The 26,372-nt window shown below is 41.1% G+C and overlaps 1 protein-coding gene across 1 annotated transcript in view; it reads left to right on the top strand.

The window, feature by feature from the left end:
* The first annotated feature begins 1,080 nt into the window (after nucleotides 1-1,080).
* Nucleotides 1,081-26,372, top strand: part of P3H2 (prolyl 3-hydroxylase 2) — a 148,656-nt gene continuing 123,364 nt past the window's right edge. Inside the window, exon 1 of the mRNA XM_045502597.1 lies at nucleotides 1,081-1,880. Within this exon, the coding sequence (XP_045358553.1) occupies nucleotides 1,407-1,880 (474 nt within the window). The 5' untranslated portion in view covers nucleotides 1,081-1,406. The remainder of the gene's footprint in view (nucleotides 1,881-26,372) is intronic.

Here is a 26,372-nt window from a genome sequence, read left to right on the forward strand (position 1 = left end):
CCTCAGCAGAGTGGGGATTCCACACACAAGACTTTTTTTTTTTGAAGATTCATTAACTAGATGATACATGTGGTTCTTTCCCATCACCCTTCCCTCTTGCTCACCATCTCAGTGGCGGAGGAGACTTTGGAGAAATTGCCACAGGCACTAGGAGAACACAGGAATGCCTTCAGGAGGCAGGTTGGAGTCAAGGGTCCAGTGAGTAAGCTCTCTGGAATCTTTGGAGAGTTTGGAGCCAACAAACAGGAAAGAGGGGAACACCTTGACTCAGAAGGTATTTATGAGAGAGGAGAAGCAGAGGAACAGGAAAGCCCCCAGCTAAAGTGTATTGGAGTCTGGCAGCCAGCCCTTTCTTTCAGCTTTCTCATTCCTAGATGGATGCTCATGGCTTAAGTCCTGGGGGTACTGGAAGTTTAAACTGCCTCTTTGTTCAACTCCTACAGTAAGAATTTCTATTTGAAAACCATTGGCTGTGTTGGGACATTTGCCTGTTGCAGAAGATGAGGAAGCTGAGGCTTGATTGCACAAGATACATGGGTGGTACACCAACAGGCAGAATGTTAAGGACGGCTTCGCCTTTCCAGTGGTCCTCTAGGTCCCGTGATACCACCTGAGCACAGAAAGGTGGGCTATTTGGCTCCTCCCTTGCCCCCACCCCCGCTCCAAGGCAGACACACACACCCACGCAAAGTGGGATGAAAAGGCAAGGGACGGACCCTCCCTAAGGGAAGGCGCAGGAAACTCGGATTCCATTGGCCCAAGGTTGAGTCCTTCCTTTGCCTTTTCACACTTCTGTAAACTTGAACTCATTGCCTTTCTCCTCAAGCCTCCGCACCTGGGCCAGTTGGTCCCCTGGTGCTTTCCTCCCAGCCTGAGATGGAGCTTCAGTGCTTCCCCTGAATGTGACGGGCTCTGCCAACTGCGAGGCCATGCACCAATTCCAGAAGAGGATTGGAGTCCTAACCTAAGCCGGGGTTTCCTCCACTCTAAAAAGGGAGCATTCCCATCCATTCTGCAACGCAGAAGGGAGCCCACGTGGAAAGCACCGGTCTCGGACCGGCCCCTAGCGGAGCCCGCTCCCCGGCTGGCACTGGGAGGTGCGGCACCTGGCCTGCGGACGGCGGCGGCCGGGGCCTGCAGGGCGCGCGCTGAGCGCCGGCGAGCGGCTCGCGGAGGCTCGGGCAGCAGGAGGAGCGTGTGAGCTGTGGGCGTCCCTTTAAGAGCGGCCGGCCGACCCGGCCTCCGCCTCTCAGTCGGCGGAGCGCCGGCGGCCACCTGGGGCTCTTGGGGCAGCCGGATCGCGGCGGGGCCGGCGCTCTCACCGCGGAGGTGGGAGACGGGGCCCTGACGCCAGGTGCCGGAGCCGTCTGTGAGCGTGGCCGTCCCGCGCCTCTCCGCGCCGGAGGATGCGGGAGCGCATCTGGGCGCCGCTGCCGCTTCTGCCGCTGCTGCTGCTGCTCCCGCCGCCACTGTGGGGCGGCCCCCCGGACAGCCCGCGGCCGGAGGCGCAGCGCGATCCCGGGCCTCTGCAGCCCTTCGACCTGCTCTACGCCAGCGGCGTGGCCGCCTACTACAGCGAGGACTACGAGCAAGCGGTGCGCGACTTGGAAGCGGCGCTGCGCAGCCACCGGCGCCTGCGGGAGGTCCGCGCGCGCTGCGCCCGCCACTGCGCTGCGCGCCGCCCGCTCGCGTCCCCCGGGGCCGGCCCTGCGGCCGAGCTGCCCTTCTTCCGCGCGCTGCTGGAGCGGGCGCGCTGCTACCGCAGCTGCCAGACTCAGCGCCTCGGGGGCCCCGCGTCCCGCCACCGCGTAAGCGAGGATGTGCGCAGCGACTTCCAGCGCAGAGTGCCCTACAACTACCTGCAGCGGGCCTACATCAAGGTACCCAGAGCGCGCACCTAACGCCCCCTGCGGCTCCGGAACGCTCTCTCGAGCCCTCCCCCACGGCCCCTGTCCCTTGGCCGGCGCTCTCTGCTCCTTAACCTTTCTGCCCGCGTCTCCTTTTGCCTGTCTGTCTTCTGTCCGTGCATCTAGGTATCTGGTGGCCGAGGGTGTGTAACCAACACTAGATGGATGAACCGGGCGCAAGCCATTAGCTCCACTGGCATCAACTTGTCTCTCCAAAAGAGGACACCATTGATACGATGAGGTTTAAAGGACCCATCCCACGCTAGTTTTTGAGACTTTGGCACAGCTGGGTCTAGTATAAGGTCTTCCCTCCCTTCGTTTCTTGATCCAACCTCACCCCCATTTCTCTTCCGTCTCCACTCACTCATCCCTCGTGTACACCCAGTCTGCAGCTTTTCTCTGAAGTTTAAAAGAAAACAACCTCAGAACAAGAGTTAAAAGTTGCCTTGCTCTGAAACAAATTTCTTTTCTTCTATTTCCCCCTGCACCTACAAAGCAGTAAAGATCAAAAGTTAAAGAGCAGGTACTGAAGAGGTGAATCTGTGTGAGGCAATCTGACTAAAAGTATCTACCTAAAGTGCTGACTTACTCTCCTTTTACAGAGGGCTTCTGATTTCTGGAGGTAAGCACTAGAGTGAGTTATTTGACGTCAGATGCCCAGTACTCTCCTTTGGGTTTTATTTGTGTGTATTCAACCTGCCTGAAGTTAGTGTGGGCAGTATACGGTGTATGTGGGCATTTTATCCACATCCGCAATTTTGACGATCTATCTGGACGCTTCAGCAGAGAATTTAGTCTATTTCTGGACACCATCCATGACACTCTGAACTTATACTTTTCTCCTCCGTCCCCCACTTTCTGGCTTTTTATGTCAAGGTGTCAGTGTCTCTTCTACACCTGTTGAAGTGACAGCTTTGTGGGTTGGCCCTGACTGTTAGCCGGTAGACCAGGCTGAATTTCTAGGGTGGCAAAAATAGACACCATGTACATCCATGTGAACACCATCCCACAAGGTCTGTGCTCTTGTGGGAAGGGCTCTCTGGAGATTTGCAGTTGTTTGTGGAGTTCAGGAAATCACAACTGAGACTACCAGTGCTATGGCTAAGGGGCTGGAGTCCACTAGACTAATATCTTGCGTAAGAAATAAGGATACAGCCTGAATCCTTTCCAAGATTTGTCTTCTGCTTGCTTGTGCTTCTTGAAGAATTTGCTAAAGCATGCATGAAGTATAAATCTGCTTTCTTTCGGATGAATGGCATGATTTTTGGTGGTCTTAGAGAAATCAGTCAATAGCAGAGAGGGAAGAGACCTTAAGTACCTGACAGCTGAAGATAAACTGAGCCAGTTCCCAGAATAGAATGTGTGGGTGGTCCAGTTTGGTCCCCATAGCACAGTCTTCCCAGGAATCTCAGATGTGAGGTTGGCAGTCCCACACCTTGGGGAGATACTTCTGTCACACACCTTGGGGAGATTTTCCTTTCTCATGTCTGGAGAAGGAACGCGTACTCGTCTCCAGTCCTATAAAAATAAATAACCATGAGGTAACTTTTGAAATGTCGGTTTCTTTGGTTCTCCAATGAAGCCTGCATCGCTGTTAATGTCACACTTAGCAGTCATTCTGCTTCAGTCCCTTGGCTGGAGGGTCAAAATGGTGAAGCTATAGGTTTGACACGCCTCACATTTTGGCGGTGAATTGATCATAGGAATCAGCTACTCCTGGGCACCTCTGTGGGTGAACTGTTGGGTGTGACGGATCAACCAACGAAGTTTAAGACGTTCTCTCAAGAAGATGAACCCGTGTGCTAATTTCTGTTTTATCAATAGTGTTTCTGAGAACGGAACACGTATCTTCTCCCTATTCACCTCTACTCTAATAAGCAAAGTTTCTTGGATCTACATAACAGATAATCTCTTGGGGAGATATTTGTGTTTCTTTGGAGATTCATTTTTGATGGCTGGAGTTTGTAGGGGTGTCTCTGTGAATGTGTAATAAGGTGTAACATGGTTCCTCCCTCCCTTCTCCCAAGAACTCCACAAGTTCAGTCTCTGCTTGGCTTCCTGGGAATTTTAATCATAAACACATGCACGCACACACGCACGCACCCATGCATGCAGACGCCATCCTTTGAGAGTAAAACAAAACTCTCAAATAATAACAAAGTATGCTCAGGCTCTGACAAGTGTGGGTCCAGAAGTGCTTACTCGCTGATGATAGCATGAGGAGTTCTCTGCATGTGCCTGGATATGAGCATGGCCCTTCGTGTTGGTGAATTATTTTTGTATTCAGTGAACCAGGCTGCACTTGAAAAGGAGAGTCCTGGGCCAGACTGAATTCAATGGCAAGTTCACAACCAGAATTTGAGAACCATGAAGCCTATAATATGGTCAGAACTAGTGGGCTTCCTAGGGATAAGGAAGTACCGTTCTTCTCAGGTCAGGATTTACCAACTATAGAAGCTCTCAGGAGCTGCTGTTCCTCTACCATATCCCAGCTGGTGAGCCACTGATGGAAGCAGATTTTTTTATACCAGTATGTTGGAGAGGAAGATGGGTTGAGAATTGCAAAATCTGAGTCCCATGAAGTCCAATTTCTCATTTCACAGCTGGGGAAAGGGAGAACCCGAGAGGGAAAGGGGCCCACATAAGTGTTACATACTTAATGGCAGAGGCAATAGGATTTGATGAAATGAGCACAGGACTGAGAATCAGGAGTCTGGGCTTTGTGGATAACTAATGCCCATGCCTGTGCTGTGCCTGCTGCCCGCTGGGGTCGCCTTAGGTCCCCCGGCATCCTACAGTCCCCAGGGCTATCCTTCTGCCAGATTTGGACAGCTCCAGGGATGAGTAGGTCCTTGTCCTGTGGTATAACAGACACTCACTGCATTTATCTTAAGCGCTGCTCTGTAGAATGTTTCTTAAGAACTGGCATGTTGGGAATTTGTCTGGACAGCTACGAGGCAGTAGTCCCACTTGGTGTCTAGCCACACCTTTTTGTTTAAATGCAGGGTGAGACTCTTCAAACTTTGATTTTTATCATTTCAGATTGTTAGATAAGACTCATCAGTCATAGCCCAAAGCCTAACATAGAACTTTCATTATAGTATTCCCTGCTCAGAAACCTTTAGTGGCTTCCCCTTGCTGCTTTATAAAGCCCACATAGTTGAATCCAGTATCCATAGCCCGGCTCCCCCCTAACCTTCCTGGCCCTATATTCCCCTCTCTCTGCCTCCTTCCAGCTAGAGGGGGCAATGCATGTTTTGTGTATTTGCTTTGTGTATTTGACACCTTTGCACATCTGGGCTTTGTTTATTCTCTAGGTGGTGGGTAGGTTCTAGAATGGGATAGATCTGGAATTGAACTTTTAGTTCCTCAGTCTTTGGCTGCTTGACTGTGAGAAAATTATGTAAACTTTCTGAGCTTTGCTTTTCCCATCTGCAACATGGGGAAATAATAGGACTTATCTGATTGGTTTAGGCTAGGTTTAAGAGAAGATTTAGGTAAAGTGTCCTATTTCTCACTAAACACTGGAGATATAACATAATAAGAATAAACATATAAACATGGAAGAAATAAACATACTTCTTCTTCTTACTAGTTTAATAGTAGATTTTTCCTTCTTCTGTACATGTTCGAATGGTAATTATCCTAACACAAATATACCTCTTTCTCTGAGGCCCTCCTTCCTTCTGTCTGGAGCTCCCAAGAGAACACAGTTTCCCCTTCCTTTGAATGTCCACAGCAAAGAATTTCTCCCTCTCATAGCATGTTTTATTTTTAGCTTTGTTTTCTGAGAAATTCCTTTATTTGCCTGTCACTTATGTGAGCTTCTTGACATCAAGAACTGTCTTAGTCATTTTTGCATCTCCTAAAGTGGGAGTTTCTAGATCTGGATGATTATTAGGTGGATGGTTATTAATCATACAGGCATTAAAATATGATTTAAAATTAGAAATTTAGGTATAATAGATCTCAGTTGAGTCCTCAGCTTCTGTATCCCCCTCAAATATCAAAAACAGAGTGCAGTAGCAATAAACCCTCAGTGTATGTTTGTTGAATGATAATAGCTTGGTTTCTTGTGTAGAGATACTGTTGAGAAAGATCTTTGTATGGCAGCCGGAGGTATCCTCAAACTAGTTATTTGGTTTCTTGGCTGGTCAGTTGCAGCAGAAACTTACAGAAAGACTGCAGATTCCTTGACTTCTCACTCTTTTCTGCTTGTGAGTTCTGGCTAGTGTTGCAAACCTCAGTCTCTTTTTCCTCCATCTTTTTTTTTTTTTGTCCCCTAATTTAATTATTACTTAAAGCTATGCTTCAGAAAATCTTTGACACATTGTGCCTGCTTTATGTATATTTGTTGAATGTAAACAAACGTAAGAGAGATACTCTTTTCCCCTTATCTCTGTGCTTTATATTCAGGAATACTTTGACAGTAGCTGTTTTTCTCCCACTGTTCCCAGCCTTTGAATAAAAAACAAAAACAAAAAGCAAAAGACCAGTGCTGCTTATTTATTTTTTTAACTTAAAAAAAGCTTGCCCCTGCATGTTTTGTTTCTTAGTTGGTGCTTTGGGCCATTTGACCTTTGTTTTTCTTCTCAGGATTAAAGGGGGGTGGGGGGGAAACGGAAATAGCAGTTAAGTTAGGCAATCCTATCTCCCTCCTGGAGTCATCTCTTGACCATAATCTATTTTATTAGGGGTTTCTAGAAAAGAAAAAAAAGTAAACCCAAGGAACTTTCTCACTCTTAATCTGCTTTATCAACTTCTTTCTCTTTCTAGATGAATGCCTTAACAAAACAAAACAAACAAAAAATGGAAAGCCTAGGTCATGACTGCTAGTTATTTCTGAACTGTTACTTCGGAATAGAAACCTTTTTTGTGTCCCTTTTTCAAAACCTTTTTAGCTCTATGTAGACAGTGCACATTTCCCCCCCCAAATTATTTCAACTAGGAAGTTAACTTTATGTCTTCTTGAAATAGCTGTTCTGAAATTGCCCTAGTGATTATTTCCTCAGGGATATGGCTTTTTTTTTTTTTTTTTTGGTTACAACTGGGCCTTTTTTGTGCCTGAATCATCAAAATCCACTAGTAGAATCTTTGTGTCCCACTTCTTAGGGAGGAAACCTTGGAGATTCTTTGTCTAGGAGGTTTTCAGTCCTATGAGCCAAGGAATCAGAATCTCAGTTGTCTCCATTGGGGGCTTGTCCATTTGGGGCCTCCCAAATGGAGCTCAAGTCTTTATTAGTCATCCATTGCGATTACAAATAGGAAGTGCCACAGAGGCTTTAAAATTCAGTTTGATGAGAGCAGGAACTGCTTATAAGCTTTTCTCCTCTCCTAGTCTGGTGAATCAGGGATTCCTTTACAGGTTTTAATAAAGGAAAGCAATACACTGCTCGTCTCTCTTCACAGATTCCATCTCTGAGAATCAAATAAATGTATTCTGTCACTAATATCATTAGCTCCCTGATAATTTCCAGAGGGATAGCGGTGTGGAATTCCTCTGGGAATGTTTAATAAAATGTCAGCTTGCTTCATGGATGAGGCTTGATACATTCTGAAAGATGGCTGGGTTCACCTAAAACAAAAAGTCCTGGTATTCGCTGTAATAATGGTTCTTCTGTATTGCCGAGGAATTGAGTAAACAGGATTTCTTAGAATCACATACAGATCAGAGCTGGGAGAGAGAGAGAGAGAGAGAGAGAGAGAGAGAGAGAGAGAGAGATAAGTATTTTGCTCATGAAATATGGTCTAGCAAGGGCGACAAGTGAAAATGGTTGCAACTATAACAATGCTACAGCTTAAAGGATCCTCAGTGATCGTGAAGTCCGTCCCTGTCACTTACTAGCTGAAGACATTGGCCTCAGAGTTTCCATGACAATTCGAGGAGGGTCACTAGGTGAAGCTGAGTTCAAAATGTAGGTGTTCTACTTTCTGGCCAGTGCTTTTCCCAGATTCTATGCAGTGGCCATGGCTACCTTCTGAAGGACTGTCTGGTGAATCAGTGGTGTGGCGGAGGTCTGCAGGGGACCTGTTGCCTTCGGAGACAGAGCAGACACAAGGCAGAGCTTCCTGAACTGCCCTGCCCACCCTGCATTTTCATTCACATGATGCATAAGCCACTCAGCCAAGAGTCATAGTTGTCTGGTGGAAAATTTTGCATTTCTCATTAGGAAAAATAATTTCTCCTGTCTTTTTTTCCATTCAGCTTTTCTCCTATAATTCTTGTTCTGTCTTTTTATCCATCCCTCCTTTCCTGCCGTCTGACTTCCTAGCTATGTAATTTCCATGAGGCCTAGCCCTCATTTGCCAAATGGCCCAAACACATCTTTAAAAAATGATTTGGTATGCTTTCGTGCTGGAGTGTAAGATTTTTGGTTTTCAGGACGGAAGAAGGTTGCAGACCATTGTCAGAAGAAGCTGGTCTCACTTGACCACACCCCTTTCTGCTTTACTTTGCTTTCTATACTCACTTCTCCCTTTCTTCCTCTCCTCCCTGATTCCTGGTCCCACTGGTGATCCACACAGTGCAATGACATGTGAAAAGGAGAGGGCTGAGGGGGTCGACACAGGAGAGAGAAAAGCAGGTAGTGGTAGAAGCAATGTCAGATTTCTGGCTCTCATGAAATGAAGGCCATAAGAGCTTCTTGTTTAATTTCGTATACAGACATAGGTATCTACTTCTGTGAGACTTCTTTTAATGTCCCTTTTCCCCATATGCCTTGTGCAAGACTTGGGCATATGTTGGGAAGATGTTCGCCTCCCCTCCCAGCTCCCCATCTTTATGCAGCTGCTAACTACCACATTCATGGAACATCAGTGTTCCGACCATCTCATTTCACAGATGGGAAAATAAAGCCTGAAGGAGAATCAAGTTGTCCAAACTCATCCAGCAATTTAATGGAAAATCCAGGGTTAGAATTCAAGAACCCTGAGTCCCACCTTTGTGACATTGCAGATGACCACTTTGTTTATAAGGCTCACCCTAAAAACACAAACTCAACCCAATTTAAATGAAACACATTATTTGCTAAATGGAATAAACCCTGAAGATAAAAGCTACCTTATACGATGCTATTCCCTGAGCTACTATTCTGCCCACTTTGGGAAAAACTCAGGAATAGGAACCTGGGTTATTGCTGTTCCCCAGTAAGCCTGATGAAAATGAATGAGGCGAAGAATCTTCTTTGGAAGAGAAATGAAAGAGTAGAGCCAGAGAGAGGGAGATCCAAGATGTCAGATTTTCCAGAAGTTTAGGGGTATCAGAATGATCCTACTGGAATTCATTATCTGCAAATAGTGGATTTCAGTTTTTGGACGAGTAATGGGATACTCCTGAGGACTGCAGCGTAATTATACTGGAACTCAGGAAGGGACTGGAGAAAAGCAAGAGATAGAATGAAATAAACAAATCCAAAGCAAAACAGAGGAACTGTTAATAAACCCTCAATCACAGAAATGTTAAATGAGCCAATTTTGATTTATTTTTCCTGCTTCACTGCTAAATTTTTAGCTTTTACTCTGCCAAGATCAAGAGGCTTGCATGAAGAAATCAACACATAATTAGGACTCCAGACACAGTGAATTACCTTAAAACCAGATTTGGCTGTTTTTAAAAGAATGACCTCAAATTATAGTATCAAAGACTAATCCGGAAGACCTTACTAATTATTTCCCCACTGAAGCAAGAGCTGTTTCTTAATAATAGTTTTTAGATTGAATCCAGGATCAACAATCAGAATTTGATTCTAGAATATGGCATTTAGAAAAGTCACCAGGGACAGAGACTTTCATAGTCAATCATTGTTTCCATAGGATTACCGAGGACTCAATTATACGGTGAAGTCCACATGCTTTCAGGTCAGTAGGCCTTAAGCTGGAGTGTCCAAATTTTTGCTTATTGATATTTTGGGATGAATTATTCTCTGTTGTGATGGGCTGTCCTGTACATGTTATGATGGTTACCAGCATGCCTGGTCTATACCCACTTTATAGCAGTAGCCACACCTTCAGCCCCACTCCAAGCTGTGACAACAAAAAACGTCTTCAGACATTTCAAAATGTTTCTTGGGTGTCAAAATCACCGCACATGAGAATCAGTGATTTAAATATTTAGGCATATTTAAGATAACTGGACATCACATTTAGACAAGTATAAATCAAGTTTTTTACAATATATTCTAGATAGCAATGTGCTTACTGATGAACCATGATATTTATGCAAATGTTTGGCTGTAATGTGACACCTTTTATAAGGGGAAACCCATTGGAAGTTGGAAGTAGAGCTTCATTCTCCAAGATGCTGATCCCTGGGCTCATGTCCTATAGGTGGTCCTCCTTTGTGGGTGCGCTAAGTTAGCTTGTATGAAAGCCTGGGGGATCTGGCTTCTCTCTACTTCCACTTGTCAACTGAATGTGATAGGGCAGGTTACTTTAGCAATACAAACTAACACTCTTGGTTCTAAACTTCAGACTCCAGAACCAACTTACATCTCTTTCAACTTGGAATGTATCCAAACTCAATCATGTAAAAGTTACCCACTGCAACTGTTAGTTTTCTTGGGGTTAGCTCTGTGTCATATGTAATCTTAGAAAACAGCTTGACTCAAACCTTAAACACCCACTTATAGAAGCCTAAAAGTAGGGAATATAAATAAAAGGGTTTCAGAGGAAAGAAAAAATTACAAAGAGATAGTCAGAGGGTATCTCAGTCTATTTGGGTGCTATCACAGAACCCACAGGCTGGGTGGCTTATAAACAGCAAACATTTATCCCTCGTAGTTCTGGAGGCTGTGAAGCCAAGATTATGGCACCTGTAGATTTCAGGGTCTGGTGAGAGTCCTGCTTTGCTGTAACCTCACATGGCAGAAGGGGCCAGGAAGCTTTCTAGGGCCTCTTTTATAAGGTCTCCATTCCCATACATGAGAGCTTTGCCTTCACAACCTAATCACCTCCTAGATGCCCACCTCCCAATACTATCACCTAGGGGACTAGGTTTCAGCATATGAATATCAGGGAGACACAAACATTCTGACCCTACCAAAGAGAGATACAGAAATAGAGGGAGAACGATGGAGAGATGATAGAAACAAGGAAAGCGAAGGCAATGAAATCAAAGGCCAGGCAAGGTCCGATGTGTATAAGGAGGTTTCGTGAAGCAACACGTGGGTGTCACACTCTGACATCCATGTCTGTCATAAAGCCAATCATTCAGAAGCAGATGTTGGTCATTCTGAAAGCCCTCCAATGCCACAGGCCTGTTCTCAGTAGAGATGTTTCTGCTTTGAGAATGCCTGGGGTAGGAGAGCCACTCAGTTTCCTCTGTGAAACAGAGAAGGAAGGAATCCTTTTGGGAGAGATTGTATATGCACAGCACTGAATATCCACCAAGTGATATGATCCCCCTCCAATAAATAAATAAATGCCACAGGAAACCAAACAAAAAAGAGATTCTTAGTAAAAATGTTCCCTTTTAATTTATATTAAACTACACTGCTTTCCGGGGCGCCTGGGTGGCGCAGTCGGTTAAGCGTCCGACCTCAGCCAGGTCACGATCTCGCGGTCCGTGAGTTCGAGCCCCGCGTCAGGCTCTGGGCTGATGGCTCAGAGCCTGGAGCCTGTTTCTGATTCTGTGTCTCCCTCTCTCTCTGCCCCTCCCCCGTTCATGCTCTGTCTCTCTCTGTCCCAAAAAAAATAAATAAACATTGAAAAAAAAAAAATTAAACTACACTGCTTTCCCAATCAGCAATTAAAGAATTTTCTGAGCACTTTTAGGGGTAACATTCTCTTTTGGGAATGTGAAGATGAATAAAGCATTTCTTCTACCTTCAAATAGGTTCATTGAAGGAAACTCCTATGAGATTATGTGGACCCTGTTCAGGGATGTTCTGTATCCATGTGATGGAATTAAGTATGAAAAAAAAGACATGTCTTAAAGATTTGTAGTATATGTGGAATGCCCTTTAGAAAATGCTGGTAATTTTAAACTTTGAGATAGGAAAACAGGACTAAAAAAGAAAAACTTTTGGAAGCAGAGATGGTGGAAAAGCTGAAGAATTAATCAAGAGTGCAGGTTGTTTTAAGAGTACATTTGCTCTATCATATGTTTGAGGCTTAAAAAAAATCAATATATGGTAAGATATGAAATGCTACCTTTTAGGAAATTTTACTGATAATTAGAGTTATAAAATATACTGCCTCAAAGCTCAGTACAAGTGAATTGTGGTTTCAGTGACTTTCAGTTTGTTGAGGGAAATGCCATTTTGCTACTTCAGGTTTCTTTGAAATCGTGGAGTAGCTCAATCTTTCCTTTTATGGCATGCCTGGTTACTCACCATCTCTGTGACTCCGTGTCCATCTCTGTGAAAAGATAATAAAATTACCTTAAAAAAAAAAAAAAAACTCCACAGAAATCACACATTTGGACTGAGCTTTGAAGCAGTATATTTTATAATTCTTAGTAATTATAAATATTATTGATTTACTATTACTATGATTCAGGTATTATGCTAAAAGCCTTAAAAAATTTTCCCATCAAATTCTCATAACAACCGTAAGATACAGATCTTAGTACAGCTGACCCTTGAACAACACAGGGGTTAAGGGCACCAATCCCCACACAGTTGAAACTCCACATACAACTTTTGATCCCTCAACAATGTAACTGTTAATAATTTACACTTGACCTGAAGCATCACTGATAGCATAAACAGTCCATCAACACATATTTTGTATGTTTACATGTGTCATCTACTGTATTCTTATGTAAAGGGAGCTAGAGGAAAGGAAATGTTAGTAAGGAAATTAGAAGGAAGAGGAAATACATTTACAGTCTGTGCTGTATTTCCTGAAAAAAAAAAACAAAAAAACAAAAACAAAAACTGTGTGTAAGTGGACCCATGCAGCTCAAACCAATGTTGATCATTGATCATTTAATTGTCATTTAATTGGTAATTTAATTGTCATTTTGCTATAGGGACACTGAAGCTTAAAAGGTTAAATAATATGTCTGAGATTGGGGCGCCTGGGTGACTCAGTCGGCTAAGCATCTGACTTTGACTCAGGTCATGATCTCACGGTTTGGTTTGTGAGTTCGAGCCCCGCATCAGACTATGTGCTGATGGCTCAGAGCCTGGAGCCTGCTTCGGATTCTGTCTCCTTCTCTTTGTGCCCCTCCCTGACTCATGCTTTCTCTCTGTCTCAAAAATAAATACAAAAACAAAACAAACAAAAATAAAAAAAAAAAACAACAAAAAAACCATAAAAAATATGTCTGAGATCATACAGCTAGTATGACATAACAGAGGCAAAATCTGAACACAGGTTTTTCTGATGACAAAGCCAGAGTTCTCAATTACTTCTCATGGCTTACATTTTGGCATCAAACAGACCTGTATTCAAAAAGTCCTCTCTTTTATGCATTGTAGGACCTTCTCAAAGCTCACCTGTATGAACCTGAGTTTCTTTTCTTTTCCCTTTTCTTTTCTTTTCTTTTCTTTTTTTCTTTTCTCTTTTCTTTTACTTTCCTTGCCTTTCCTTGCCTTTCCTTGCCTTCCTTTCCTTTCCTTTCCTTTCCTTTCCTTTCCTTTCCTTTCCTTTCTCTTTTCGTCTTTTCTTTTTTAAGTTTATTTATTGATTTTGAGAGAGAGAACAAAGTGGGGAGAGGCAGAGAGAGAGAATCCCAGGTGGGCTCCATGCTGATGCAAGGCTCAAACTCATGAACTGTGAGATTGATGAGGGACCAGAAGGCAAGTTGAGAGCCAAAGACAAATTAGCACAATGCTTCACCTGCCTCTCCCCCTTCCAAGGTGGGATATGTGTGACATTCCTCAGGCACTCTTGGCTGCCAAGAACAAAAGGACAGAGAATAAATGGTTAAAGTGAAAGTCTCCATCAGTTTACACATATTTTAGTAATATTACAAGAAAAGGGCTTTATTATCAATAGCTTAATCTCCAGGAACTCCCTACTGTCTTAATGATAATGGTTTGCTAGAGGGGAAAACAACCTTAGTTTGACAATAGCCAGGCCTCCAGTAATCTGTGAGTCTTCTTTAGCATATGGAAATCCCTTTAAGAAACTCCCTCTTGACTTTACCTCCCTCCCCCCAACTCCATAGTACATAACCAGTCACTCTTCACAACCCCAGTGCAGCTCTTCCAGCCAATGGGTCCTTTCCCCAGGCTTTAATAAAATCACCTTTTTGCACAAAAGACGTCTTTAAGAATTCTTTCTTGGCCGTCATCTTCGAACCACCACCACTCTTCCAAAATTCCATCAAGATCATTACCTGAGCCAAAATCAAGAGTTGGTTGCTCAACCAATTAAACCACCCAGGCACCCCTGAACCCGAGTTCTGTCTGACAAATGGGAGTAGTCATACCTACTCTACTGGGTTCTTGTGAGAAGTTTTTAAAGAAAAGTTTGTGGGCTCACTTAGGTTGGCACTGACAGAAAAGTACTTATTTGGGGTGCCTGGATGGCTCAGTTGGTTGAGCGTCTGATACTTGATTTTGGCTTAGGTTGTGATCCCAGGTTTGTGGGATGGAGCGCTGCCTTGGGCTCTGTGCTGAGCAGAGAGGCTGCTTCAGATTCTCTCTCTCTTTCCTTCTGCTCTCTCCCCTAATCATGCGCTCTCTCTCTCAGGGAAAAAAAAAAAAAAAAAAAAAAGAAAGAAAGAAAAGAAAAGAAAAGAGAAGAGAAAAGAAAAGAAAAGAAAAGAAAAGAAAAAAGAGAGAGGGGGGAAAAAGTACTCATTCTTTGTCTTTGAGTGTCTGGGCAGAGGACAAACTTGTGAAGGAAGGTGAAAGGCAAAGGGAAAGTTAAACCAACATATCATGATCAACTGAGAAGATAATTACATGTGCAGAAGATAGAGAAAAGCTTAGAGACGCAAAAAAAACAGAACCTGACATGCTCAATTTGAGCTACTGGCTTCAAGTTCAATTCTCTGTACAATGGAGCACAGACTTACCAGCCTCCTTTCACCATTGGGCTAAAACAAAAAACATCTTCTTACTGGGCACTTGGGATTGTGTTGCAAAAAGTCCTTTTGCTCTCTTCCCCACTATGTTTTCTGACTCTCTGATTTCACAATTTCCTTGAGATTGTGGCCTCTTCTTTGTATTTTCCAAAAAAAATGGACTCTGTTCAAACACATTCCAAACTTTCTCTGTTTCCTATTAGTAGATAAAATCTCTTCCCACAGACCAACACATCTTGGGAATTTTAAACCCCTTTAAGCCTCTTCCCCACCCTGGTCTTGAGTATCCCTGGGGGATGGCCTAGGTTTGGGAATCAAGAAACATCTCTTTATCATAGACACCAGTGATTTAGACTGCTTCTTATATAACAGTCAGGTAAATGGGCAAGTAGCTCAAATAACAAAGTAGAGGGTAATTAGTCTAGGATCAAATAATTCAGGCTCTGTCCCTGGTTTTATCACTAATGTTTCTCTCTAGGCCTTAAGGTGTCCTTTTGGACAAGGGAAACACTGGACCAGAGGGTTTATAAGAGCCCATTTATCTCTGCCAGCCAGAGATTCTAAAATACTTTAGTGGACTGGTACAGTGATTCAACCATCTACCTGTGGAAAAGAAAAAAGTGATGAGATTGTAATGGAATAAAAAGTAGAATGAGATAAAAGGCATTTGAAAGGTCACAAGAAAGGAAGTACTTCCAGTGTGTCTGATGCTGGTCCTCACATTTGGATAGTCAATCATTGCGAAGGAGAACTTGAAAGAAGGTTGCACTAATATTCATTTGGTGGTAACTTAAGAGGTATTAGATAAACTTGGGCATGTGCAGGAAAGACAAAGAGATAGATGACTCAAAACTATGTTTTATAAAAGTTGAAATAGGGATGAAGAGACTAAAGAAACAAGGTTTTAAAAAGATCATTAGCTGAGACAATTATTCTTGATCTTTATGGCATTGAGGAACCGAACAATTTAGACCAACTAACAGAAGTTACAGAGAACAAAGATCTCGTCTCAAACACAGAAGACTTTTCCTAATACTAAGAGGTACTTAGATATAATTGGGAACCCCAGAAGAAGGTGTTTGAAAATGAGTCTGACAAATGCTTCACAAGGAGGCTGCATTTAAATTTCAAGCACAAAAGTGATATTGAGATAGATAAGATTTAACATTTTTTTTATAATCCAGAGTTAATAAGACTCCATGATCTTATGAAATGAAAATCTGTCTTGTACCCTCAGATGGGGGAATCATTAAGTACTTTTTTATTAGAAAAGTCCTACAGCTCTCTCTCTCTGTCCTGCTTCTTCATTCTGGTTAAAATAATCTTAGACCAGGGTCACCAGCACATTCTCTGTAAATAGTTTACAGAAATGTGAAAAAGTAAAAAGAGAGAGAGAAAAAAAAAACAAAAAACAAAAAACAAAAAACAAAAAACCCAAAACACAGTACCAAGCCTTAAAACCCTCACGGGAACACACACTCATGGAATATTTAGCAGTAACAATATCCACATGTATAATCCACATCAGTCCTCTGGTTTCTGAGGACTGTGTCTCCGAGGTAACATCTGAAAAGGATTGAGTCGCGGTTACAGAGTACCACTGAACATTTTAAGTTGGATGTAATAACAACGGATCAAAACATCCATGCTTAAGAATGGAAGGTGGGGTATATCTCTCTTAGCAAGTGCATCACCATATACTCAGAAAACCCAATTTCATTTACACAGTCTTTGCACTGCTCTTTTTTTTCTTAATGTCTATTTATTTTTGAGAGACAACGCAAGCAGGGGAGGGAGAAAGGATTCTAAGCAGGCTCTGCGCTGACAGCAGCAAGCCTGATGTGTGGCCCAAACTCACAAGCCCATGAGATCATAACCTGAGCCAAAGTCAGAAGCTCAACCCCAGGAGCCCCTGCACTGCTATTCTTATTTGTGTCACTTCTGTGCTATCCAGAGACCAGTCTGAAAACCTGGCCTTATTCCACACTATAGTTTCAGTTCTTAAACCTTTGCCAGTGTTATTCCTGGTCAGTTTCCTATGGAGGTTTTTAGGGGGTTTGCCCAGGACTTCATATTTAAGAATATTTAACATCCTTTAAAGGATTTTATATTTATAGAATTTTATATTTTATAGATTTTATATTTATAGAATTCATAAATATTTATAGAATCCCTTTATCTGCCTCCCTCCTCCCTGAAATTTCTGCCTTACTTTCTAGATGGGAAGAAGAGTCATGGCTGCTTCTCCTGGGGAAGACGGGAGTGGAGGTCCAGGCCTTCTGCTCAACCAGCTGAGCATGGTTTTTTCCCTTGTGTTTGGCTGGAGCAGGACACTTACTGTCACAATCCTTTCTATTCTGTTATGACTAAGTTGTCTGGTCCTTTAATTAGAGAGAACATGCTTTGGGGGGCCTTTTTTGTATACCACCATTGGTATTACCATATTGTAGGCTTCTCCAGAGTCCTATCTGAGATATCTGGGAGACAAAAAGAAAATCCAGAACATTCACTATTATGTTGGAATCCACCTAGCCAGTCCACCTCCTTCATGCCACCTTTCAGTCTTCCTGTCTTTGTCTGTTGTAGTATGTCCAGAGTTTTTAGGTGTACTTCAAAGGAGGTCTAGGGAGAAATGAGTTTATTCTATCTTGTTCAGGACTAGAAGTCTCCATGCAGACTCTTTAAATTATCTTTAAATTATGATGATGATGATGATGAATACAATTTGGAGTGGACCTAATTTCAAAACTCTGGCAGAGCTATTACCAATGCTTTACTGCAAGAAGCTACAGAAAAGTCCTTCTGATCTCTAACAAAAGTCTCAGTCACACTTCTCTCTCCAACACTAAACCAAACCTACGTAAATCAACTGGATTTTGCCACTGTTCATTGTTAACAGTATTCTTTCCTACTCCTGATTTAAAAAGTCCTGCTTATAAAAAAGTCCCAGCACTTTTGCTGAGTTGCCACTAGCCTGCCCTTTCATTTGTTTATGGACCCATAGAGGAGACCCCTCTGGAACACCATGATGTAACTCTTCACAGATACATAAATATTTGATAATCCTGGTTCATCTTTCCAATAGGACACATAATAAAGATTTGCCTACTAGGTTATACATGGGAAACCAATGTACATAGGACTTAAGAAAAAAAAAAATGTTCCTAAATGATGATTCCCTTTTCTCTTTCCTATTGTCCTAGAATAAATATTACATTACCATAATTAATACCTCTTTCATTCTACAGATTATTACATGTGAGTCTTTGACCTGACATTGATACATAGCTGATATCACTACTTGATTCTTTGTACTTGGTTCAACCTTATAAGTCATTTTAAGATTAATAACATGAAAAAAAAAAAGATTAATAACATGAAAGTTATTAGGTGTGATACTAGTTATTGGTTATTGGGTGTGATACTTTGGAAATACTAGATACTAGATATTAGTTATTGGGTGTGATACTTTGGAAATAATACTAGAGGAAGGTGTTAGAATATTGTGGCTCTAATCATAATATGCCACTAACTCTGTGTGGCTATATGATGATGTACTTCCCTTGTCTTGGTCTCAGTTTCTTCATTTATAAAATGAGGTGGCATGCCTAGTGGCTCAGTCAGTGACTCTTGGTTTGAGCTCAGGTCATGATCCCAGGGTTGTGGGATCGAGCCCCACATCAGGCTCCGTGATGAGTGTGGAAGCTACTTGAGATATTCTCTCTCTCTCTCTCTCTCTCTCTCTCTCTCTCTCCTTCCCTCTGCCCCTCTCTGGTGCTCACACACTCTCTCAAAATAAAATAAAATAAAATAAAATAAAAAGGCAGAATATTTCCTCCTATTAAAAAAGTCATTAACTGTTATTAAATTGTGAAACTTTTAGCAATTAAGTTGTTTGCTCCTTGATTTGGTCATTATAAATCCTAACATTTTACCCTCAGGATGAAAAATTTTGATGTTTAGTCACTAAAATGGTAGGTTTTGGCAACATAAAATGCTGAATATATTAGAAAGGAAAGTCAAATGTGTAAGCCCTCTGGCATCCTAGAAATAGGCCTTTGTGGGTCCTGAAAAAATACTTTGACCTTATCACTCAGTTCAATTGTAACTTCAGTGTTAGAAACAAACAAACAAACAAACAAACAACAAAAAACGTTGTATTTGCTACTCAGTTCTATAGACTTCCCTCTGAAATTTTGTACGCTAATAGTTAAGATTCAATTTTATGTATAATTTTCAGTTGATTAGTAGCACGATATTAACTCTACCCTAGTGTCATTTAAAACCTTAAATGGCACACAGTCTGACTATAAAGCAGCAGACAGATTCCACAGATCCCTGAGAAAGACTTTAACATCTTTGAAACTCAGTTTCCCTTTGTGTAAAATGGGAAATGGGGATATCACTAATATTATTCTATTTGTGGAACAGATTTACTTTTATGGTTGAGTAAAGTATTTTGAAAATGTTCAAGTTCTATACAAATGTACCAGCAAGGTCATTATTTATTCATAAAAGAATATATACAGTTTATAAAATTGTTTTAATATATACATATTATATAAATATAATTATATAATATATATTTATATAATTATATAAATATAATTAACCACATTGAATTGCCCATTTTTACTTGGACAATGGCAGTATCATACTGGTCATAAAGCTCAATAATATGGCCTAAAAGTATTTTTCCAAATGCTTTCAAGCTTATATAAATCAAATGTGGATAGTGTGGACATAAGAGAACATATGTAGAGATTTCTTTTCGTCCTTGCAATTATTAGGATCTCTGACTTCCTTTAATACATTCCAGACCCATGCACGCCTTTACCCCTGGGGGGTGGGGAGTGGAGAGTGGAAGATTTTGCTTAAAACAATACTTGGAGCAGGAATAGTTTGATAAGGTCAGTGGCTAGAATATTTACAGCTTCTTATTTTGAATTCTTATGATAACATTAGCTCCCAAAGATTATCTGGCAATGTGTGGGAGATCTAGCAGCAATAAGAACTGGGCCTTCAAGTGAGACTTCTAGATGTGATACATGAGGTAGAAAGAAATGAAAGAATGTGAGCTTGTGAGTGTGGTCTCCTTGACCCCATAGTATAGTAAGTGTGTGTGTGTGTGTGTGTGTGTGTGTGTGTGTGTGTGTGTGTGTTGGGGGGGTCATTAATTATCAGGTCAATAACTGTCATGATCCTAGACCTGAAGTTATTTCAGTGCTGTGCCTTCTTAGGGTTTTTTGTTTGTTTGTTTGTTTGTTTTTATCAATAGCTTGTTTGTTTTATGAGTCGTTCCCTTCTTGGCTTTTTTCTTGAACTGTGTGTGAGAAACCAGCATCATTATCAGAGCAATTCCTTCCTTGAAGTCATGCAAAATATCAGTGACAGAGTCAGGACACGCGTGATAGGTAGTTTGCAGTGCTTAACTTCCTGATCTGGTTGTCATTGCTTTTGAGTGGTGAGGACTACCAGGGAAATGAAGAGAATTGCCTCTCCTGTTTGCATCATGCCTGGAAATTGGTGAAGTACATTCACACACATGTCTTCACTTTTTCGTGGGAGCCATGTGAGAAAGCCCAGATTCTCTGGTCTGTCCAGTCAGACGCTGAGAGAATGGCAGCGTGACTCAGTAGAGGCTGTCTCACTCCAAGGCCAGTGTTCTTGTGCCAGCATATCACAGCTGCTGTCTGTTCAGATTTGAAGCATTCTTTGTAGCCACAAAGCTATAAACTCTAATTAAAGTTTCCATTCCAAGGCTCTCATGATGCCATTCTTCTGTGTCTTTATCTTTTCTGATATGTAGTATTTCCAAGCTAAAAAGACTATAATTCAGTCATTTGCCTCTCTCTTTAATATATGGGAGCTTTTGGCCCCTGTTGGGTGTCTGTACTCACTGATCTATGACAACATGAGAGGGGCTGGGTGTGAGAATGCTCTTTCCAGCCAGCAGCTAGCACGATGGCACAAATGAATGTCAGATCACCAAAAGTTTTTCCCATCAGAGATGGAATCCACACCACCCTCCCTGTTTCTTGAGCCCTGTGGGTAATACTCCCAATTGTCCATTTCATATAAATGAAATCATAGTTATATAGAACTAAATTAATTGGCCAGTTCTTGGTGTATATTTTTGTTCCATTTCTGAACATCCTATTTGTGCTTCATATAAGCACTGATATACAGTGTTAGATCCCATTCTCTGATCAGCGATAGGGCTATAGGATTTTTGGAATCTAAGATGGTACATTGAAAGAGATGGTTTACAATTACATGTGTTTTTATTGTTGTCGTTTTGTTTTTTCTTTTGCTCTTTATTCTATATTTACATGTCTTTCCCTTGACTTGTAGAGTGAGGATTATAACTTGTTTTTGTTTTTCAGTTTTCTCTAAGTTGACATATCTTCATGGACTTAGCCCTCTCTTATTGTTGCCACTATGTGTCCCAAGAGAAATTTCAACTGAAATCTCAGCTCTTAAACTTTTGGGTGGGATTTGTTCTTTCATATTGGGAAATTATAAACAGTATGTTGAACACTGTATCATTCTGTGGAGTAATTCTTACTATTTTATTTTATAGACTTTGAGAGAGTTTGTCTTTGAGACACAACTATTTATTTATTTACGTAATCTCTACATCCAGCATAGGGTTTGAACTCATGACCCTGAGATCCAGAGCTGCATGCTCTACTGAGTGAGCCAGCCAGGTGGCTGTGACACAGTTCAACTTCTAGCTCCTGTGTATATCTTTGTAGCTTTGGGCAATTTATTTACTGTATTTATGAATCAGTTTTATCATCTGGCAAATGAGCATAATAATAAATCTGGGTTTTTTGGTCTGAATGAACAACTTCTAGAAGTATAATGAGTATTAAGTGAGCTAATTCATATAAAGTGCTTAAATATGCCCAGCAAGTCATAAGCATGAAGCACATGTTAGCTTTTCTGTTAAAACTAATGGATTACACTTTGAGAAATACTGATTCTATTCTTTTAGTAAGTTTTCACACTTGTAATATTGATTAGGTTTGGCCTGGGTGGTAGAATTGGCTTGATATAACCAAACAATCGTGGTGGATATATTGTGCACCCAAGTGCAACCAAAATATTTGTAATATCCTGGATGTTGACCTTGAGTCAACCTTTCCAAGGCCACCGTTGTCCCAGTGTTTATGGAACCGTGCCTGGGTCCCGTGGAAATTGCAGGGAAAATGTGAATCAGTGGACTGTTTTGCTTGGCTGCTAAATTTGGCTTACTGTTTCATAAATTAGGACATATCTGTCTAGAATGGTTCTTGTTGCCACCAGTAACCAGGGTCACAGAATTGAAGGACATCAGATATGCAAGAGAAACGGAAAATAAGTTCCCAAAGTAATGTTTTCTGCAAGAATCCCAAGGCGAGTGGCAGTGCTGAAGAAAGCTAAATAGGAAATGTAGCTTGAGGCTTGAGATTTCCTGCTTTTAACTCAAAGCGGATGTGGATATAGACATGAGGATGTGGTCCATGATTTTGCTTTGCTGGGTGGAAGGAATAGCATCAGTATTAGATTGTTGATTAGCATTTTTGGTAATGTATGTAGTCCCAGAGTTGCAGGCAATAGAACAGAAATTAATCTTCCAGATCAGCTCCTTCTCAATTCTGGTTATACAGTATACTGGATTGTTAGCCATTGCTCTGTATCAATGTTTGTGAAACTCTCAGAATTAACCTAAACTACTTTGGTTTATGCTACGTAGCACCATGTTTCTTCTTAAGTAGAGATGATAATGGAGAAAGAATATGAGATTTTTTATCATGTAAAAGGAAACATAAATAACATTGGGATCTTTCAGTGAAGTATATATATATATATATATATATATATATATATATATATACACACACACACATATATAAGTATATATACATATATACTTATATATATATGTATACTTATAATATTTAATCATATATAAACTTATAATATTTAATCTTCAGTTGTCCTGGAATTATCATTAAAGATGATTATGGTGAGTTTTGCCAAACTTAAACAGAAGCCATGAGCTTTTCAATTATTTTCTGTGTATCTACTATTTATTCTGGTGATATGGTGTTAAACTAAACCAAAACGAAGACAGACACTCCTTTTGTACAGCTGCTTACTTTAACTTCCATACTCTGTCACATTCTAACCAATGCCACTACTGATCCCCCTCCTGGCTCCTGGACATCTTCTTTGAAGACTTCAGCTTCCAGTTCATGAAGCTTTGGCATGGTCCTGGCTTTTTGTTCGCTCTCCAACTACCAACCTCTGCGAATTCAACAACCACGAGGACATTGGTTTGACAGCTTCCCTTTAATCTGCTCAAATTTCTGTATCTGATTTTGCCCTGACTAGTTATCTAGTATTTCAGAAATTCCCTTGATGCCCTCCCTCCTATATTTATTTACCATTCTGTCCAAATCATCTCCAAGGCTGGCCTCTTTATTCACTTGTATAGAGGCAGATGGACATTTGCATTACAATAAAGATTGACTCTCTCTCTTTTCCTTAACTTTCCCTCTTGTCAAGCTTTGCAGTATTTAAGCCTTGAACATTGCAAGATGAAAGTCACACAGCCATGCCTTTGGGATCTACCACTTATTGTCACCACAGGCTCACAGCTAGGGTTTTAGTGTTTTTTGGGAGTTTCCTGCTGTTCCTCAATATTTTTTTGTCAGAGTTGATGTTCAGAATCTTTTAGAGTCCCCAGATCTGTAATTCTTCATTCTCTGCATGACTTTATTTCTTACATTACTAAGTCATGTTTTAATAAGGGATGGAATTTAGGATGGTATGTTGGGAAAGGAGAAGAGAGGCCATGTATATGAGTCCCTAAGAAGGTGAAATTAATAGGCATTTGTATCTTTTTTTTTAATAAAGTAAAGGTAAAAGAGAAATATCAGAATTGACCCAGCAGTTTGGAGCCTAGGTGACTGATGGATTGTGATTCATGAACAAAAATAAGAAATATAGGAAAGAAAGTAGAGTAGGGGAAGGATGTGATTTTCCTTGCCTTTCTGTTCCTCTTTGCCCTTTTAAAAGTTTAATTAATTTGTGCTTAATTACCTTAAATAAAACAGAAAAAAAAATACTGCTTAAGATGAATGAGCTTTCAAAATAAAAGGGCACATACCAGAGACCAAATAGGGTTCAGGCCCTGGCTTCCAGAAAGAATAATCCTCTTAATAAGTCCGTTTTAAGCCCTCTAATGTTAGATAACTAGGACAGTATCCTGCCTTTGGGAAAATGCCATAAGTCCTTTGCCCTTACTTTTTTTTTTTTTTTTTTTTTTTTTTGTAATAGCCATGTAAGTGAGATGCAGCTCTTAATGGGACTATTTTCTAGATTTTATGTCTTGTCTTAAGCACCAGCTCCTTTGCTAAGCTGACTGTTTGCTCCGAGGGTTTTGTTTTTTAGCAAGTCAAAGATTGACAGAATTGGTGAGGAAGTGACACATGGCACTGGGGTTATTCTAGTAGGAGCTTGGCTGGAATATCTACATGGCCCTTGTATGCTATTTCAGCTGAAACATTTCCTCTTTGATAGAAATATGGTGTGGCTAAGACCTACTGGAAACCATGACTGTACGTCCTTAGTGATATGTTAGCACCACCAGGGATCCAGGTGGTTCCTACCATACAGTTCAAGTTAGGTTCTCTCTCCCCTTTCTCCAGTGTTTTCCTTAATGTTCTAGCCTCTCTGTGTCTCATCTTCTCCACTTCACAGAGAATGTCAAAACATAAGAAATAGACACTGAGTTTCTAACATCTCTTTGCTTTCATCCTGTCAGAATGCTGTTTTCCTCTGCCAGCCTATAGATTCTTTAAAAACTTCATTTGGTAGGGGTGCCAGGGTGGCCATCAGGTGGTTAGGCCTCCCAGCTCTTGATTTTAGCAGTGGTCATGATCTCACGGTTTGTGAGTTCAAGCTTCACTCACATCATGCCACATCGGGCTCTGCACTAACAGTGTGGAACCTGCTTGAAATTCTCTCTCTTCCTCTCTCTGCCCCTCCCCATTCACACTGTGTGTGTGTGTGTGTGTGTGTGTGTGTGTGTGTGTGTGTGTGTCTCAAAATAAATAAATAAAAAAAAACACTTCATTTCACTTCATTTGGTATAAATGTTTTTAGTATTATCCAAGTAGTATATATACTAGGGGTCTGGCATCTGCCATATTTCCTTTTAAACTTTTATAGATTGTCATTAAAAAAAAAAAAAAAAAAGAAAAGAACTTTCTGGCATAGGTACATAAGGCACATATACTAACTACTGCCAGATACCTGTTTAACGTGTATCTTTTCCTAACCAAGTTGTCAGTCGTGCTGCACACGTTATAATAACATTTCCTTTCTTTTCTTAAAGTAGGAATCAGCCTGGGCAGCCCATTATATTATTTCATTAACTGTGAATTAAGGAGAAGCAGGAAGCTGAGAGTATGCCTTCAGTAAGTTAAGTCACTGTTATGTGTATTTTTTGTTTCCACTTGGAAAATGTGACTCCTAGAACTAGTTCCATCAGCTTGAAAGCTACTTCAGACCAGAAGGCATTCGACAGATTAAACTTAATGTTGTCTCTAATTTACCTGGAAGGTAAATTTGTGTCTTCACATCAGAATTACTATGAAAGCCAACAGGCATAATTTTTGGATTACCTGTTTTTAAATTTCTTTGTGGCCAACATTCCTCTTCATTTGTATCATAAAAACTAGCTTCATTATTTAATTCATGTATAGAACAAACATCATATACTAAACATGACAGAATCCCAGTTTTAAAGGTTCATAGTTTTGGGGGCGTGTAGGCAGGCATATATGTCAAGTTTTAAAAATCGTCTGTGAAAAGGACCATGAAAACGTGGATCAGGGAAAGGACAACTTGGGTTAAGTCAAGAAAAACTTCTCTGGGAAGTTGACATTGAAGTTGTGCCTTTCAAATGAATGAGAGTCCCCCAGACAGAGGAAACAGGGTGGGGCTTTCCAAATTGGAAGAGAAACCTGGTTAAAGACTTGGTGGTGGTGAAGTGCTTGGAAAGAATTCTACTGGGTAGTCCCTATTCTAAGGTAATAGTGGAAAAGATTTTTTAAGTCCATAATCTGCCCAGTGAGAATTGCAGAAGTAGATCTGTAAAATGTTTGTCTTTTTACCAGATTAATATTTTGTTTTTAAGAAGCACTTTACTCAAGACATTTTTTTAGTGCCTATGATCTAATCGACCCCAGAAGGAAAAAGAAATGAAAAGGAAATAAATGCTCTCTTCTAAAGAAATGACCAATGATTTGAGGACACAACCATGTTTATTTAAGTAAGAAACTGGTTTGACCTGATGCATAATGAGGAATGAAAAAATGCTGTTGGGGCACAGAGGAGGGAGCAGCTCTGAAGACTCACCCACAGGGTCCCGGATCATCTACCTACAGAGAGGATTCATTGACTTGACATTCTTTCCACTTTATGGCACA

The sequence above is a fragment of the Leopardus geoffroyi genome, chromosome C2, assembly GCF_018350155.1.
Source record: "Leopardus geoffroyi isolate Oge1 chromosome C2, O.geoffroyi_Oge1_pat1.0, whole genome shotgun sequence".
Classification (NCBI taxonomy): Eukaryota; Metazoa; Chordata; class Mammalia; order Carnivora; family Felidae; genus Leopardus; species Leopardus geoffroyi.